Below are 16574 nucleotides of genomic sequence, written 5' to 3'. Positions count from 1 at the left end.
AACAAAATAAAAACTTAATTATTCCCAACTTAATTAGCAGTAATATTTACATATTGGTGGACTATCTGGTGCTATGCTGCTGCTTCTGCTTGCTACTGCTAATAGATACGCAGACACACTGCTGTGAGCATGTAAGATCTGCTGCTGCTGAACATGACCATGCATAAATCCCGTAGCAGATCTAGGCAGGTGGAGCTGGGGGAGGTGGAGGGTTTCAGAGGATCTCTGATAGCGCTCCGCAGGACTAGCTTACAGCACACATTGAACCAGACTATTTAAATGTTGAGCAAGCAATCTCATTGGCTGCAGGATCAACAGCTGCAAATCAGCTTGTGCCATGCGGTAATCAGTCCCTCCAGAAAAACGCGGAGTTTTTTTGTGATTGTTGCGGGCAAAACTCCTTGATTATCATTACAGTAATGGCGTGATTGCTTGCAGATTGCATGTAAAGGACCTGCGCCCTCTAGAGTTTCATGACTGAACTAAATACACACACACACTCTTGACGTTTTGACGTCAATGATTGGTGAAGCCATGATTTCTTGATGAAGAAATCCAAGAGAAAGGCCCATCACATCAGTCTTGCTGTCAGTCACCTCATGGCTGCTCCAAATGACCTGGGTTTATTAGCACAGCAGCTTGCCTCAGGTGGGCCAGTCTGGCCCTGATAATTGATAATTAGGGGCAATAACACAGCAGTCAGTGCAGTTTCACCATAGGGGTCTCGTCTGCAACCTGCCCTGCCATTCAAAGAGGCAGAGAAGACACAGCGACAGGTCTGAGGGAGATCCACGACGGGGAAACCAAAGACTTAAAGTAGTTTCATCGTGGAAATCACACGTGCACACTCACACACACAATAAAAGCCACTTTCATAAGGTCTGGCATTTTTTCCAAAAAGCTTTTTTGTGATAATCCATGACAAATGCACTATTAAAGCTGTAATGTTGAGCGAGGACACAGGTTTCATTTAATAAAAGCAACATGATCCCTCTGAATACAATCAAGGATGGACGTGAAATGGCTTATGATATCTTCACGTTGTTACCCGGGTCGTGTTTTTATCAGATTTTGCTTTCCTGAAATAGCTCACTCACAGGAAATGGAAAAGGTATTCTTGGAAAGCCATTATGGAAAGCCAAAGGAAATTAAACCTTATCCCAAACCTCCAACCTGTATATTTGAACAAGTACATTGACTAAATGCTCATATTAGCTGCCATTATCTGGGTCTTTAGTTGGCTAAGTGTTTGCTTTTGTGTGTGTGTGTGTTCATGTTTGTACCAAAAATAGTTTGTTCATTGCCATTATGTGTTCTGACGTTTTTGCAAGTCAACGGAAAACAAATGACACAAGCTAATTTGCTAGTTTTGCAAATAAACTGCCTTCAACACATAGAATCAGCGAACCAACCTACAAGCTTAAATATGTATACTGTAGAATTTCATTATATACAGACTGTTATGAATGAGCTTCCTTTTTACGAAGACAAACAAACTCAAACATGAACAAATTGCTCAGAGTCCGCATTGTGATGTAGTCTGTCTGAGTTATCTGAGTAAAATAGCTTCAAGAAAAAATGTAGGGTGGGACTTGATTTTGTCCATCAGGAATTGATTGGATGGTTGTGGTTTGCTATTGGTCGATCTCCTGTGAGTGACAGTTTGCCCCGCCCTCACGCCAATAAACACGGGGACGTTATATTGATCAAAGACTATACGCAGACACCTGAATTAAAACTAATAATAATGTCCACGGATAAATAATATAATATGATAATAAATACGGTTTAAAATTAAATAAAAAAACAAACAAACAAACAAGAATTGTCCATTTTGATTCCATGCTGACATTAAACGCAAAAACGTGTCCTTTGTGTCGCGGTGATTAATTGGGCAGAAATCTGATGTTGCTAAAAGTAGATGAGTGAGCATGATATTCTCCCTATCAACAGTAACGTTAAATGAAACTGTAACGCAATCAGCAACAGCTTCGACGCATTAAAACAAAACTGTAAAGCAGAAGGCAGATAACATAAATGAAAAGTGGCTCAGCACATCCTCTAATTATTTCATTAGTACCCTTTTTAGATCTCTCGGCACTGGTAGTGCCTAAATGCTCGCTGGGACTCGAGAGAGCAGCACGCCCGGTCGCCTAATGGCTATGGCTAAACGAAAGCCCATAATGTCCGTCATTTACGGAGACTGCATGTTGAGAGGCAGAGCTGGTCTTGAAGAGACTAATGTTACCTTTTGACAGCAATTTGCCGATATCTGCCTTTAAAAGAGGCTCTGGGGACACGCAAAGACGCCAGGCACCTTCACGTTCATGCACTCGCACTCAACCGCGCGGCGTCTAATCTCTGAGTGCGCGCGCCACGCGCTCTTTCAACCATTCAACCGAACCGACATCACTAGATAAACTAATTAAAGTCAAACTCCCTCTTGGGGTTTTGGATTTAAGCTCATTCTGTTCTGGAGAAGAAGATTAAGACCTTCTGCTATAGCTGCGGGTTTACAACACGAGCGCAACATTTCACAACAAAAACACACACACACACACACAAATAGCCTACACATTTTTAGGATTTATATGTCTATATTAGGCTAAGCTTATATATGCCTACATAATGCTCAGATGGTAAATCTAATAATGAATTTACAATATTTTAAAAGTTACATTCCAGGTTTAAACAAAGACAAAGTTGACAAAAAAGGTTGACAAAATAAAGAAAAAAAGTTGCTCTCTTAAAGTCCTCCTGTGGTGAAAATCAAGCTTTTAATGTTGTTTATATCTCTAATATGGTGTTTTTAATGTGTTTTAAGACAAACCATGTGCAAATTCTTAAGTCAAAACCATTGCTGAGTATTTTCTCTTTAAAACTGCAGAAAACCAAAGAGAGTCTAAAAACACACTGGTGTTTCTGATGTCACAAACTACATTGTAACCAATCGCGTCAACGTGTGATGTCAACGGATCTATGAGCTGGTGTGAGTGAGTGGAGGCGGGGCTAATATTCATTGAACCGCTATACTAAATGAGGCAAGGGTGTAGAGTACCATTCAAGATATTTTAAGGCATGAAGAACCCTTTTTCCCAAGGAAAAAAATGTATGTAATTTTGGTTTTAATTTTTAAAGGATTAAATTATTGACTGCAGGAACAGTTTAAAGTTAAGTATAATCAACTTGGATGTTTAAACATAAATTACATTAAACAGACTTAAAAAATGAGTTGAATCTTGTATGACTTATAAAAAAAAAAGCCATGTAAAAACATATTGTTTGTCATAACTTAACCTATTGATTATATCATTTTTACAGTGTACTTGTGACATGTTTGATTATCACAAAAAGTATTACATTAAAACAATTAATGAGGCCCTTATGATGAAAGTAAATGGGGCCAATTCATTCAAAATACTGCTTCAAAATAGCCACAAAATGGAAACAATGTCCATGATAATATGATTTTAATGTTAAAGAAAAATGCTTAATGCAACACAAACCCGAATGGACAGTAAATATGATTATTTTAACAGCTTTACAGCTCAAATAATTTTTTTTTGACAGGATAATTAATTTGTGCTTTTATAAAATTATAAGCTTCATTCTTAAATATTTTATTTAATAGTTTTCCAAGCTAAACACAGAACGTCCATCAGATTGGCCGAAAACATGTGACTTTAATAAACAGTACGACTTTATGGAAAAAGGTTTCTTCAAATTACCAATGACATTTTTTCTCAATTTTTAAAGAAAACAAGAGATGAGTCAAAAAACATTTTTTTGTGGTAATCAAAATTATGCCACAAATGCTGTAGATTGAGCTCAACTTAGACTGAACCCTATTCCTTTAACTACTAAAGTAAACATGTCAGAAAGACTAATGACTTGTTCTAGCAAATAATGGTAATAACTAAAAGGTTAAATCACATTTGCTCCAGCTCAAAATCATCTTTTGGTGCTTTTTTGATGAATTGTGCACAATATATGTATAAAGTAAAAAAAAAGAAGTCAATTTTGATTTCACATTGAGTTCAAGCTCTCAAACCAGGTGACTCAGTGAGAAGAGAAATATATTTTCTCATCTATATATCATCATATTTATTGTGAGGATATGAAAGGCATAGATGATCGTAAATATCAGAGAGCCACTGATAACAGCATCCCACTTCATTTTGGATGATTGTTTGTTTCATAGTTTTGCACACAATAGAAACAAAAATAAGTGCTCAAACTAAACCGAAGACACAAACTTCCTTCGACATACCACACACAAACATTAACACATGCATACATAGTAGATATAAAAAACAAAGGCAAAAACATTCTGAGATGTCAGTTCGCTAGATGTGACTTCGTGAAAGATGGATGAAGACTTACACATGATTGTTTGTGATAATTGTACTTTTGAATTATTGATGTGACAAGTTAATGATGTTGCTCAACCTCCAAAAGAGGCCGTCAACATCGGTACCCCAGAACGCATCGATGTTTCACACACACCAGACGTCGAGTACAGCTGCGACGAACCTGAAATCCCAGCACTCTGAATGGCGGCTCGAGGCTAAGCCTTATGGGTAACAGCGTTCCTGAGGCGTGCTGGAGTCAAGAGTGCTTGCGGAAAGTGAAAATGTCTCGTGTCTTGGAGCCCCTCTTGCCCTGGTTGGGCTGGTTGGGGCTGGGTAAGGGTGGGCTCTCGGGGGTGGCGGTGCCTCCATAGGGGCAGCTCTGAGAGTCGGGATGCTCTCCGGAACATTCTATGGCCGGGATGTAACGGCTATCCCACATTCCGGGCCCGCACAGTTTACACAGGTCGTGCAAGCTGCAGGGAATTCTGGGAAGAAGGCGGAACTGGTAGAGCAGACTACGTGCCTAAGGTTAGACACAATGAGAGAGAACGACAGAGAAAGAGAGATTGACTGCAGGGAATGGCAAAAATTACAGACAAAAACAGGTCAATAAATATTTATATTATATTATTTTGACAAATGCATAAATGTAAACAAATAATGTAAATAAAATGTGCAAAATAATTAATGTTTAATCTACATATCAAGAGATAACTTGTCGAGGTAACTCATTCAGTAATCAATTCAGTGCCCCATTAAAATAAATAATTCACCTAAATACATAACTTCATCATAATTTACAAACTCTTATGTCGTTCCAAACTCATATTGCTTGCTTTCTTCCGTGGAACACAAAAGGATATTTTTAAGTTGCTCTCTGAACTTTTTTTCTTTTTCCTTTCTGTAGTTTTTATATTTTATTATTAGACTACATTATTTATATTATTATTCGACTTCCTTTTATTCAGGAAAGAAACCTGAAATTAATAACAGAATCTTTTTTAAAAATGCACTTTTTTGTGTTCCACTGAATAATACAGGTTTTTATTTTTGGCCGAACAATTTCTTTAACATTATCAGTTGCTCAACCAAGTCTGCTTGTTGGTAATATGATGTGCGACTGCTTCTATCATAATCACTATGAGACAATTTAGATTTTTGAGAAACATTTAGTCAGAGATGACACCATGTTGGTTTGGACACCAAAACTGGTTTGGCATACTAACTTTTGTTGCTGTGAGAAAAAATATGTTTTGTATGCAGCGGTAGAGAGATGCATCACCTCAGCATGACAAAAAGACACAGCATACATAACCATGAGGAGCTCTGTCAGTGTGTGTGTGTGTGTGTGTGTGTTCATACCTTCCTCAGCACCAGTTCTCCATTCATGTGCATGGAGAGGTTACTAAAGTGCAGCAGCATTTGATCTGTGGCAAGCTGCTGCTCTGTGACATCATCGCCGTACAGCACAATGATGGCTACACACAGGAACAGGTGGAAGTAGTCCGTCTGTCAGAGAACACAGAAAACATACAATTGCAAACCCTGCACCAAACACAGAGCGAAAACAACCAATTAAAAGACAGATTGCATAAGCTAGACCAATCACGAAGGCCAAATGAGCCAATTAAAAAGCAGTAAATGCTGACATGCAAATGAGGGGCCAACACGGAGACAAACCACTTTGCTCCCCAAAATCACCTCGTTATTACCATGCCAATATATGCAAATGGATTCTGTGGAAGCATGATAATTAGCATCTCATCTTCATTAGACACTCTGCAGATCCTTAAAATCATACAGACACCCATTCGCTTATCTGAAGGGGAAGCATTAGCATGTCCCCCTGTTTTATCCAACGGAAGTGCATTTAAGGAACAACTCAGTCTTGCTTTCCATGGCTTCATTTCTACATCATGCACTGGTTTAAACTTTCACCCAAAATCTCCCAGAATTTTGACAGTAAGAATCAAAAAAAGAGAAATAAACCTCTGCAGTCAAATACAGTCAGTAAAAACTAACATTACCACTTAATACGTAACATTTATCCTAGGAAAACTTTTCAACGCTATCTTTACTTTGTTATGCACATTCTGCTGATTTAATTGTCATCAACATAATTATGAAGAATGAGTTGAAGAGCACCAGAAATTAATTTTATTACAGAAATACATTACATAAAGCAATGTTATTTTACTAAGGTCTTTGAATGAAAATGGGACATGTTCTATGTACTGTTATAATATACAACTATATAATAATATTGTGTGAAATCGGTTAAGCTCACTGGAGCCCTATTATGGACTAAACATTATGGACTAACAAACTAAACTACCTGATAGTGTGCCCAGCAGGCCTCCCACATGCGCAGGGCTTCGGCATCAGGGAACTCGCGTTTGAAACACAGGAGAACCCAACGGTGGCAAAACAGCAACTGAAGCCCATCCTCACCCAACCGGGTCAGATGCTGGTGGAAGCGAGGCAGCATCAACCGCAAGAGCTCCCTTAGGTACATCTGGACACACATATGCAGATTGTCATGCAAAAAAAAAAAAAAAAAACGTATTTTTGAGCTTGATTCGGGTAAATGTGTTATTCTGGCTCTTATGGACCTTAGTGCAGCCTACGACACAATTGATCATTCAATACTTAGAAAACATTTTGAGCAGTACGTTGGCATCAGGAGATCAGCTTTAAATGGGTTTGCGTCCTATCTTAAGGGGATAACTTTTTCAGAAGCTATTGAAAACCTTTCCTCCTTTTTCTTGCTTGTACATGTGGTGTGCTGCAGGGTTCGATTCTAGGCCCCGTTTTGTTCCCCCTGTATCTGCTCCTATTAGCCAATATTTTTCATAAGCATCAGACTTCATATCATTGTTATGTAGACAATATTCAGCTTTACATTCTGCTTAAATCAGATGAGAACATGACGAGAACATGATGGCATTTATTTAATTGAGATTGGACTATTGCAATTCATTGTATTTAGGGGTCTCTCAATCTGGTCTTTCTCTTCTTCGGTTGGTCCAAAATGCTGCGGCCAGACTTTTAATGAGTACAAGAAAGAGGGAACGTATTACACCCGTATTGGCTAGTTTGCATTGGCTCCCCGTTAAGTATCGAATCCAATTTAAGACTTTTTGTTTATAGTCCTTGAATGGTTTGACACCACACTATTTATCTTATCTTCTTTCTTACCATCAGACCAATAAGGTCTTTAAGGTCATCCAATACCCTGTTGATGTCTGTACCTACTGTAAGACGTGTTTAAAACGTAAGAGGATCATTATCGGTGGCAGCACCTCAATTATGGAATAGCTTGCCCTCGTACTTACGATCTTCCTCTTCTATACAAGTTTAAAATCTTCGCTTTAGATGCATCTTTCTACATTGGCTTATGAGTTAGATTAACAAGTTTCTGAATTGTTGAGATCAAAATGTAGGGACTGATTGCATTACTTTCTAAATTTGTGAATGTCTTGTTTTGTTTTATATCTTTTTTTTATTGCTACAACTCAAAACATATTCTTGGTTGTGCAGCACTTTGGCCAGTCCTGACATTATTAAATGTGCTATACAACTCAACTCAAGCTAAAAATAACATAAAACCTCAAATACATCACTTAAATATTTCTAGAATGTTGTGCTGTTGTGAGAACATCTATGTGATGTAACTTAACAATAGGAAATAACATGCTAAATTGAATAAAAATAAAATATTTACATAACCATATTAACAATATTTACTCTTAAATCACAACTATAAGAGAGAACATGTGAATGATCCATTGACTAGGCAGTTGTAGGTGTGAGAGATCCTCACCAGCTGCCTCTCCATATCCTCATCTCTAGGGGAACTGATGAAGATGGTGTTCTCCATGAGACCCACGAAGCACCAGAACGTGTCGCTCTCATCCTGGATCTCCGTCAGAAGAGGAGCCACCAGGTCTGACATTCCCTGACAGTAGCCCATGTCTGGGTTAAACACAGCATAGTTCAACAGGATACGTCTGAGAGAGAGAGAGAGATGGAAAATACAACTTTAGTGAACCTTATTTAGATAAATAATCATATAAAACAAACACATGCTTTTTGTTGAATCAATTATTATATATCATTAATGGAATGCCACAGATTTATTACCGGTACATAGTACCCTGAAATAGCCATAACCAAACATAAAAATTATAGCCACAGTGGCCTCAAATGGTATAATTAGATAATTAGATAACATAATATGATTATTATTAAAAGTCATATTTACAATAATTTAATAATTATTAAGTCTATCTCTAATCTAATCTAATATAATGGCATTTTAAAGTATGACTAAGGAGCTTAAATTCTAGAAAATTCTGTCAACCTGATGTTTTCATATATATAAATAGTAACACTTTACAATAAGGTCCCATTAGTTACGGTTAGTTAATGCATTAACTAACATTAAGTAACATTGAGCAATAGATTTGTTTTACTATTTATTCATCTTTGTTAACTTTAGTTAATAATTATGCAACTATTCATTGTTAGTTCATGTTAACTCTTAATATTAAATAATATTAACAGGTGCAACTTTTGATTTTAAGATTGCATTAGTAAATGTTGAAATTAACCAAGATTATTCATAGTCAGTTCATGTTGACTTGCAGTTAACTAATGTTAACATACAGGACCTTACAGTAAAGTGTTAACCATGTACACAAATATTTATTTGGGAAGATGGATGAATGGATTAGTGGTTCTCTAACCTCATGATTTCTACATTGGGGTTGTTCTCTCCTCTGAAGAACATGTTGCTTCGGTCGGTTCTGACAACATCTTTATCAACAGTGAACTGGACCTTCCTCCAGAACTCACTGTGCTCCTCTGGACTCATGGACAGCCTGTACAGGGAATGGAGAAACGGGAAAGTTCAACCACTACAAAAAAAAAAAAAAAACTACTAAATTTATGAGGTGAATAAATAGGGCAGTTCTGAAGAGTCGATGCAAAACTAGAGCCAGGACTCAGAACAGAAAAAAACAAAACGAAAAAAACAAAAAAGGATTTCTTATTAAAATTAAAACAAAAGAAAAGAAAAAAAGAAGGAAAAAAGAAGCGGGAAAAGGGGGGTAACAGAACAGAACAGAACAGAACATCAAGCACCGTGTCTGAGGTGAAAACAGAACAGAACATCAAGCACCGTGTCTAACGTGAAAACATTCCCGTCCTGAACATTGCGGTCCCTCTGGCTATAGACATTCTCATAACAAGCAGGTGGGATTTCATTAACACTGTTTGTTTTGCTGGAATTGATGCCAGACCTGATGCAACTTCATGTAAGTGTTTCGAGACCTGTGTTTGTGTGAACTATTCCCACATCGCTCTCTGACTCCCCCTCTGGCCTCTTGAGGCTTAAAGCGCTCACTGCTCAGCAACACACACACGCGCGCACACACACACACACACACACACACACACACACTAATTACTACAATTCAACGCTTCAATACGAACACTGAAATCCTGTTTTACAAGTTGTACATATTTTTACTACCCTTTTGTTATATAAATATTTCAAAATGTATTTTTGTTTTACAATATTTCAATTAACTTTAATTTATTTTTAAGACATTTTAATTTCTTAACTGTGGTAGAATTCCACACATATACACACAAATATTTATATATATATATATCGTAAAATAAATATTTTTTAGCTGGCAGTCAATTAAAAATTGTTTATATACACATACACACATATATATATTTTTTAGCTGTATGTGTGTGTGTGTATATATATATATATCACACACACACACACACACACACACACACACACACACACACACACACACACACACACACACACACACACACACACACACACACACACACACACACACACACACACACACACACACACACACACACACACACACACACACACACACACACACACACACACAAATAAATCATCTTTGTGACTGACAGCTAAAAATAGTGTATTTTATTTAGTGATTTATTTTATATATATTTATATATTATATCTATATAAGTCTATAATGAAATAATGTTTTAAAGTGCTATAGTATCATAATGTATACTGCAGCTGTGCTAGAAATAAAGATTGAAAATGTGCTTAAATCTAAAACACAATTATAAGCGGCCTATCAATGGAATGACAATGATTTAATAGATTGAGTTAATTATTTCCTCTGAAACACATTAAGCCACAGAGTGCATACATCTGCACACAATTATTGATTGGTTATGGCTCGGTTGACACCACAGCTGCAAGAAAATCCTTCAGAGACTCACATTGGATGTAAAAACTTGCTGTATATATATATATATATATATATATATATATATATATATATATATATATATATATATATATATATATATATAAAAAGACAAAATGTAAGTAATAATCACTGTCAGTGTCAAATGACCATGTAATAAATGTGGTTGTTCATCGATTCCTATATTTAAGTAGGAAAACAACATATGTTGACAATTTGAGCAATTTGAGTTTCTGAGTTTCTTATTGAAACAACAAAAGTGACTATCTGCAGCCAAATAATGCTTAAGGAGCCAAACGTTTTCATCAGATTGCAGCAGAGATACGACTGAGAACAAAAGCAAGAGGTTTAAAGGTGTACTAAAGCCACTGCTACACTCATGCCATGCTGAGGCTCTGAATGATTCACCAACCACAACCACAAACACAATCTAGCTAACTAAAGCTCCAGGATTAGCTGGCCTGATGGGTCACAGCAGCTCAGTTTACATAGAAAGTCTCCAGTTTCAGGCTCCAGAAATATCACATTTTGTAAACAACAGGTTATGTCAGCCAGCCAACTCAAACAAAAGTGAGCAATCTAACAACTGGGTGTATCGCATACTGTAAGTCATCAAAAGTCAGAGGAGAGAAGTCACCATTCTCCTCGATAAACAGTTGATATTCTGAAGCATACAAGAAAGAGCTTTTACATTAAATACAGTTTAATAGGCTTTAAACAGAAAGAATTATAATATTATTTTAATTAGATTTTAAGCTTGCCGGTGAAATTGCTGATGAAAACCATTTTGATTTATACATACTTTTGAAAAATAAATATATGACCAAAATAATTTCTTTCAATGATCCAACAATGTGCTTCAAATCATCAATACGGGCAATTCTTGGGTATATCGCAATACTTTACTCAATTTAATTCAACCACATCTACAACATATGGAAATATATGAGATGGGAGGAAAAAATATACTTCCATGCTTTTGCGTTCATTCACAAAACGTTTACGTTCCCCTGGAAAACTCCAACGAGAGAACACAAAAGCATTGACATATCATTAACTGTCCCAAGAGTCGTTAAGTACATTGCATTGTTAGATTCATAAAAATGTTACTGGCCAACGTTACTCGCATTTGGCGCTTGGCGAGCCTTAATTTTAGGCACAGATTTATAGATTTAAATATAAAAAGCAATGAAGTGCAACGCCATAGACAGCTCAGTTCGAGACCAGCAAGTATTTAGGACCGGAGTTGAACCGATCTCTCCTGTCCGGAACCAACGGAGCGGTTCGAGGGCGGACACAGGAACAGTGTTGAGGGAACACAGAACTCTTTAAGGTTCTATATAGAACCTGTTCTTGTAAGAGTTTAGTCTAACCACTAACCTCCTCTGCTGGATCTCCTGGTACTCCACACGCTTCTGCAGTCTCCAGGCTTCGCGCTCCTCAGAGGACGAGTCGTAGCTGTAGTAGTGCAGCAGGAAGGGCCACACTTCGCCACGGATGGACGGATCGATGCCCCCGAAGAAGATCGCCTGATAGAAACGCCCGTCAGAATTATACAGAACCTCTAAACATGATCCGCACATCTCAGACAAACATTGTTACAATAATGGCAATCCAATTGAGCATAGCTGAAAAGAGCAACTTAGACAAGTAATGTTGAGTGACAGCTGTCAGTCAGTCTGACCTTCCTGAGCTTGTAGTCCTCCACCACCTGGCCACTGTTGTTCATATGCCGGAGCCAAGAGCTGACGTCCAGCCGCCGATACAGGCGCTCCTCTGGGTGCATCTCGGCGGACGGTAACGTGGGTCTACGGATAGAAAACTGCATGCACGACTTCTCATCCGACACCTCGTAGAACAGGAGAGAAAATGTATGAACAATAACCTGTATAGAATTAATACGCTTATGTTCATACTGTGAACTAAACGCGTTACATTTAAGACAACATCAAGCCCCTTAACCTTCTGAATAAATATCCCTCCCCTATAGTCTTATTCACATTATTGAAAAAAAAAATTCTCCAGCAGCAAAAAGACATATTAATAATACGTAAATATGTAATATGCAAATATTGCTATTCATAATTATATTATTATTATATAATATTATTGTGAATATATTAATGAATAGTATGGTCCTGGTATTTATGATACAATCTAACACTGACCTATAAAACCAATAACAAATTGATTAAAAATAAATAATTTCCCTCTATACTATAGAAATGAAATGTGTGCCATATGTGAATGGGTTTTGTTTTTCCTCCGCTTCTTAATTTATTAATTTAACTATTTTATTTTAATTTAATGTAATTATTTAATTTAACGATTCATTTAACGATAACTTATTTAAAGCTACACTGTGGGAGATTTTCTCCCATCTAGCGGTGAAATTGCATATGACTACCAACTGAATATTACTTTCTAGCCCCTCCCATTCCGAGGGCGTTTTAACTCCTACGGTGGCCGTATTATTTCAAATCTGCCGGCAGTCGCGAGTAATCTCCCCCTCGCATTCGTCACGGTGCCACTGAGTGTAAAATCGCGAAAGGCGAAGCTTGAATTTCCAGGTATGTCCCTCTTTGGCTAATGTAATTCAAGATGGAGGCGCAACATGGCTTCCGTTGTTCGAGCGACTCGCTCGTATGTATTATAAATGGCAGATTCTACGCTTACGAGAATACTTGATTAGTTGGTGGAAGTAATTATACATGCATGAGCACATATAATTTTGAAAGAACAAAGTGTTTTTTGCTAAGAATCAACTTAAAAAATTACACAGTGTAGCTTTAACTATTTTAATTTAAAACAATACCTGGCAAGAAACACTACAGTAGATTTTCAGCAAGGTTGCATTAAATTCATCAAAAGTAGCTGTACAGACTTTTACGCTGATTCAAAAAATATATACATACATTTCAAATAAATTCTGTACTTTTGAACTCTATTCATAAAAGAATCCTGAAAAAATGAATCGCTTTTTCCACAAAAATATAAAGCAGCACCACTGTTTTTAACATTGATAATACTACTACTACTAATAATAATAACTGATTCTTGAGCATCAAATCATCATATTAGAATGATTACGAAGGACTCGAGTAATGATGCTGAAAAATCAGCTTTGTCATCGCAGAAATAAATTATATTTTAAAATATATTCATATAAAAAACACTTATTTTAAATTGTAATATTATTTCACAATATGACGGCTTTTACTGTATTTTTTTTTTTTACTGCATTGGTGAGGATGGAGACTTCTTTCAAAAACCTACCAACCCCAAACTGTTGAATGTTAGTGTATTATAAATGAGTCGGCGTTGTTTAAAACTGATAATGCGTGTTTGTTCAGACCTGGTCTTTGAGCTGTGTCTCCCTGCAGCATTTCCACTGTTGAAACACCTCGGCCAGTTTATCCAGCCCCGCGTGGTGGAAGTGAAGGATCTTATACTGGCTCTCTCTGCTGGCGATGACCAGCTGCCCACAGGTGCAGGCCTCATCGCTGAAACACACACACACACACATGAAAAACAAGCACCATCATAACGCTGGTCTGGACACAAGACTCCAGGAGACCAAGGGAAAAATGAAGTGATACCACTTTACTGACTAGAGGACCAGGATGTGCTGTTCCTGTGAGTACCTTTATGAGGATTTCTCTTTTTCTTTTCTTTACCGATTTGGTAATACTATTTGTTATATTGAATTTCCTCTTCATAAAAGGACTATTAATGCATATTCTCCATAAACCACAGAAACATTAGATTTTTTTTCACACCTCAGAAATACTTTAATATCTTGAAGAAAATCAGCCTGAGGTTAAGGAATAATGATATATACCTTGCAGCAATAGCTAACTAAATTCCCTCAAATGAGAACAGTAATATAATACAAGGAAGTGAATTAAATATATGAGGTGTTTCATAACACAGACAGAGCCTTATGAAAAAGATTTCGAAAAAAGGAGTCGAAAATATAACAATAAAAAAAAGCTAGAGGCTATTCAATTTAGTGATATACATTTCAGAAAGTACAAATAAATAGGAAACATTACAAATAAAAATAAAAAGTAGGGTTTAAAAATCAATTCTGGACGCTGGTAGGATCTCGTCTGACCTGAAGAAGAGACGCAGTGACCTCATGTGACCCAGGTCAACTCTGAACACCCCACACAGGTGCTCTAACGCCATGACTTTCTGCTGCTCCTCCCACCGAACCCCCTGTGATTGGCTGCTGTCGGAGGGGGCGTGGCTGTCCAGGCTGGAGGCAGAGCTTGCCGAGTGAGCCATGGGTTCATCGCACTCCCTGGAAATAATGCCATTTATTATAAAAAAATTAAAAAAGCCATTTATAATCTCTGTTAATATTAATATAATAAAAAGGAGAATGGTGATAAATACTAATCGTTAAACAACCCAAACACTTCATTTCTATTAATTCCTATTCATTTTGGAACAATGTATATTTTGATAATTGCTATGTAAATAAAGTGAAATTAAGAGGAAGGAGCAATTATCTCATTATTTTTGCAATTACATAAGGTGTCCATTGCGCCGCAGACAAACAAACAAAACAAATGCCACTAGCAACCCATTTAACTCTTGAAATGCATTCCTGAATAAAACAACGAGAAGGAAAAAAACGATCCATTGGGAAATGTTTGGATTGTGATGCATTACAGTACATGCAAGAATCAAGATCGACTTGACTGACAATTTGCTAAAACAAAACCTAAATGGCTATGTTTAACATAGACATCAAACTATGACCCATAGACGTGCAGGTGGTAGTCATTTCAGATGTGAAATATCTACATTTTGATGAAATACAAATGCTTTTTCCTCTGAAATAACACTGAATAATGCACAATAAGACATATAATGTAATATGATTATTTATAATTCCATGTTGCCCTTAAGAGACTAAAAGAATAGAATATATATACTAAAATACTCTATATATTCTATGAATAAAATACATGTAAAAACAACTTCTTAATCAGGCATTTTCGTTTGATTACCATTTTCTAGTTAATTAGGCGTTAACTATCTAAAACCTTTTCGATGAGCTCCACATGACAGCCTAATTCAGCTGCTCTCTCTATTGTAAATCTCTGAACCAATTCATCCGTTCTGCCGTTGAGTTTTCAGTGTGAAATTCAACGACAGCTGTAGGTATGGAATCGCGCGCGCGTGCGTGCGTGTGTGTGTGCGAGGACACTGGAAGTGAAGAGGAATGAGAGGAATGCTGGGAGGTTATTGTGCTGGCAGGAGCCAAGCAGAGACACAAATCAAGCAGCCTGGCAGCCAATTTCCCCTGACAGCCCTCTTCTCTCTCTCTCTCTCTCTCTCTCTCTCTCTCGCTGTGCGAGTCTCTCTGTAACTGTCTCTCGACCCCTCGCTGTAGCCAGAGCTGTAACCTGAACCGTGGGACCTCTGCATCTCTCTCACGCTCGTCTTTTTCTCTAACAGAGCACGTCTAACAGTCCAAACGCACCTCCAGACACGTCCCCTGTCACTGATCCACTCTGGGAGCCGAAGGTTTATGGGTCATGTGGTATTTGAGAGGTCTTTCAGAGTCCACACTACAGCAGGATCACACACACACGAGGCCATATGGCGGGCTGAGGCCGTGACAGAGAGCACGCGGTGCAAAGTTACATCTCATGTTCTTTACAGACCCTTGTTTTCTACTCTGTGAGCCTCGGTGGCTTTACAAACAGGAGAGAATAAGGTGGATAAACTGAACTAACCAACTATGGACAGGTAGAAGTTAGTTGGTGGATTGATTGAATAGTTAGAAGGACAGATGGATGTATATACCTATATGGATGTTAGGAACAGGGGAAACGGGTATAAAAAACAAAACAAAAAAAACTAGGTAACTAAACTGAACTAACCAACTAGATGATAGAAGGGAGTTGGTTAATTGGTT

At 37.4% G+C, this 16574-nt stretch overlaps 1 protein-coding gene across 2 annotated transcripts in view; it reads right to left on the bottom strand.

Moving 5' to 3' along the window:
* Positions 1-2761: 2761 nt before the first annotated feature.
* Positions 2762-16574, bottom strand: part of tbc1d16 (TBC1 domain family, member 16) — a 35852-nt gene continuing 22039 nt past the window's right edge. For both annotated transcript variants that reach the window (XM_079631035.1, XM_079631034.1), the window contains exons 4-12: positions 14757-14945; positions 13995-14142; positions 12324-12488; positions 12020-12168; positions 9101-9235; positions 8176-8362; positions 6688-6867; positions 5715-5861; positions 2762-4875 (exon numbers count right to left, since the gene is read on the bottom strand). In XM_079631035.1, the coding sequence (XP_079487161.1) occupies positions 4609-4875; positions 5715-5861; positions 6688-6867; positions 8176-8362; positions 9101-9235; positions 12020-12168; positions 12324-12488; positions 13995-14142; positions 14757-14945 (1567 nt within the window). In that variant the 3' untranslated portion in view covers positions 2762-4608. The remainder of the gene's footprint in view (positions 4876-5714; positions 5862-6687; positions 6868-8175; positions 8363-9100; positions 9236-12019; positions 12169-12323; positions 12489-13994; positions 14143-14756; positions 14946-16574) is intronic.

The sequence above is a fragment of the Phoxinus phoxinus genome, assembly GCF_949152265.1.
Source record: "Phoxinus phoxinus genome assembly, chromosome: 1".
NCBI classification, from domain to species: domain Eukaryota; kingdom Metazoa; phylum Chordata; class Actinopteri; order Cypriniformes; family Leuciscidae; genus Phoxinus; species Phoxinus phoxinus.
Note: the sequence above shows the minus strand (reverse complement) of the source record. Positions and strands in the feature narration are given on the sequence as shown.